A 1,960-nucleotide genomic window follows, 5' to 3' on the forward strand; every position below is an offset into this window, starting at 1 on the left:
GGGGGAGAGGATGAGGCTCCTGCCGCAGAGGCCGCTGCCCGCCGCCGCGCTGCAGGTGCCGGCTTGGACCTGGAAGGAGGGGGCGGGCGGAGGAGGGGCGGGCCATGGAGGTGAGCATGCCGGCCTCGGCCGGGGCGACGGAGGGGGCGGGCGACGGAGGGCGTGGCTATGGGGCGGGGCGACGGAGGGAGCGGAGTTCGGGGTAGACACGCTCCAGCCTGGTGCTCAGGGAACCTCGTCTCTGGGCCCAGGAGACCTGCGCTGTGCGGGCTGAGCCGCTGCTGCTGGTGCGGATCAACGCCTCGGGGGGCCTCATCCTGCGAATGGGCGCCATCAACCGCTGCCTGAAGCACCCGCTGGCCAGGGACACCCCGGTCTGCCTCCTCGCCGTCCTGGGGGGGCCACACTCAGGGAAGACCTTCCTCCTCAACCACCTGCTCCAGGGCCTGCCCGGCCTGGTGAGCGCGGGGCCGGGCGAGGACTGGGGGACAGGACCAGGGTCCCAGCCGGGCTTGGCGAAGGGAGCAGGGCCGGATGGTCCAAAGTTGCTCTGCTTCTCTGTTCCTTAGGCGTCCGGCGAGGGCAGCTGGCCGAGGAGCGCGGGCTCCGGGCAGGGATTTAGGTGGGGAGCCAACGGCCTCTCTAGGGGCATCTGGATGTGGAGCCACCCTTTCCTGCTGGGGAAGGAGGGGAGGAAGGTGAGGGGTGAAGGGACGGAGGGGTCCAGGCCGATTCGGGCAGTGCGGGGGCTGGGGAGCAGAGAAGGTGATGGGCAGGAAAGCTTTGGGGGCCAGGATGAGAATGCGGGGTGGGAAGGGGCAGGGTTGGGGAGGCGCCTGGCAGGCTGACCCACAGCTGGCACTCCACGCAGGTGGCCGTGTTCCTGGTGGACACGGGGGACGTCATGAGCCCGGAGCTGAGCAGGGAAACAAGGACCCGGCTGTGCGCCCTCACCTCCATGCTGAGCTCCTACCAGGTGAGGCCCTGCTAGCTCCTCAAGGCCCTCTCCACCTTCCCAGGACCATCTTAGCCCAGCCTGGTCCCACCAAGGAAGGTCACCTTGGCCCCAGAGCAGGTTCTGGAGGCACCCCTGCGAGGGGATGACCTTAGGGAAGGTGGGAATATGGTTTGTCCTAAAGTTCGGTTGAAGGTTCCTGGGGCAGCTGAAGGTCTGTGGACCATTCTTGGGCCTGCCCTCCACCCCACCAAGGTCAGGCCAGTCCTGCCCCACTGCAGGGTGCAAGGGGTTCCCCTCCCCGGCTGATCCCTCCCACATTCTGAGCCCCACAGTCCACCTGAGGATCCTTCCTTGCCGGAGTCCTCCCAGCATCTCCTTGTCATCACAGCCCCTCCCGCACCTTGTTCTCCTTGGTTGCAGATCCTCACGGCCTCTCAGGAGCTGAAGGACACAGACCTGGAGCACCTGGAGGTGAGGGGATGGCTGGCCTGGGGCTGCTCTCTGTCCCTGTGTTGACTGTGAGGCAGGGGACTGGGCAGCTGGAATTGAGTGCTGCCGGGCTCTGCCCCAGGGTTTCGTGACCTGGAGCAGGGCTGTGGGCTGGGGGCTGAGGAGAGGCCAGAGGGTCCTGGGCTGGGAGTTGGGAGGGTGTCCTCCAGGGGCTGGGAGGCACATCTTTGGAGTGGTCCAGTTGTGACCTCTGTGCCCCGTCCCCAGACGTTTGTCCACGTGGCCGAGGTGATGGGCAGACACTATGGCATGGTGCCAATCCAGGTGAGAGCCCGTCTCTGGACTTGGAGCCCAGACCCCGACGCCCCAGCTGCTGCTGTCAGCACCCCTTCTCTTCCAGCACCTGGACCTCTTAGTTCGTGACTCCTCCCACCCCAGCAAGGCTTGGCAGGGTCACGTGGGCGATGTCATCCAGGTGAGGGAGGGGACGGAGGGCCGGGAAGATGGGGCAGGTATGGGGAGCTAGCTCAGAGTGCTCCCCCTCCTTTATTT

The 1,960-nt window shown here is 66.6% G+C and overlaps 1 protein-coding gene across 1 annotated transcript in view; it reads left to right on the forward strand.

The window, feature by feature from the left end:
• The window catches only part of RNF112 (ring finger protein 112), a 5,818-nt gene that overhangs the window by 1,548 nt on the left and 2,310 nt on the right, over positions 1–1,960 (forward strand). The window contains 7 exon segments of the mRNA XM_010843177.1: positions 8–55; positions 252–458; positions 570–698; positions 872–976; positions 1,379–1,429; positions 1,676–1,732; positions 1,809–1,920. Coding sequence (XP_010841479.1) covers positions 8–55; positions 252–458; positions 570–698; positions 872–976; positions 1,379–1,429; positions 1,676–1,732; positions 1,809–1,920 — 709 coding nt within the window.

The sequence above is a fragment of the Bison bison genome, unplaced genomic scaffold (assembly GCF_000754665.1).
Source record: "Bison bison bison isolate TAMUID 2011002044 unplaced genomic scaffold, Bison_UMD1.0 scf7180017864180, whole genome shotgun sequence".
In the NCBI taxonomy this organism is placed as follows: domain Eukaryota; kingdom Metazoa; phylum Chordata; class Mammalia; order Artiodactyla; family Bovidae; genus Bison; species Bison bison.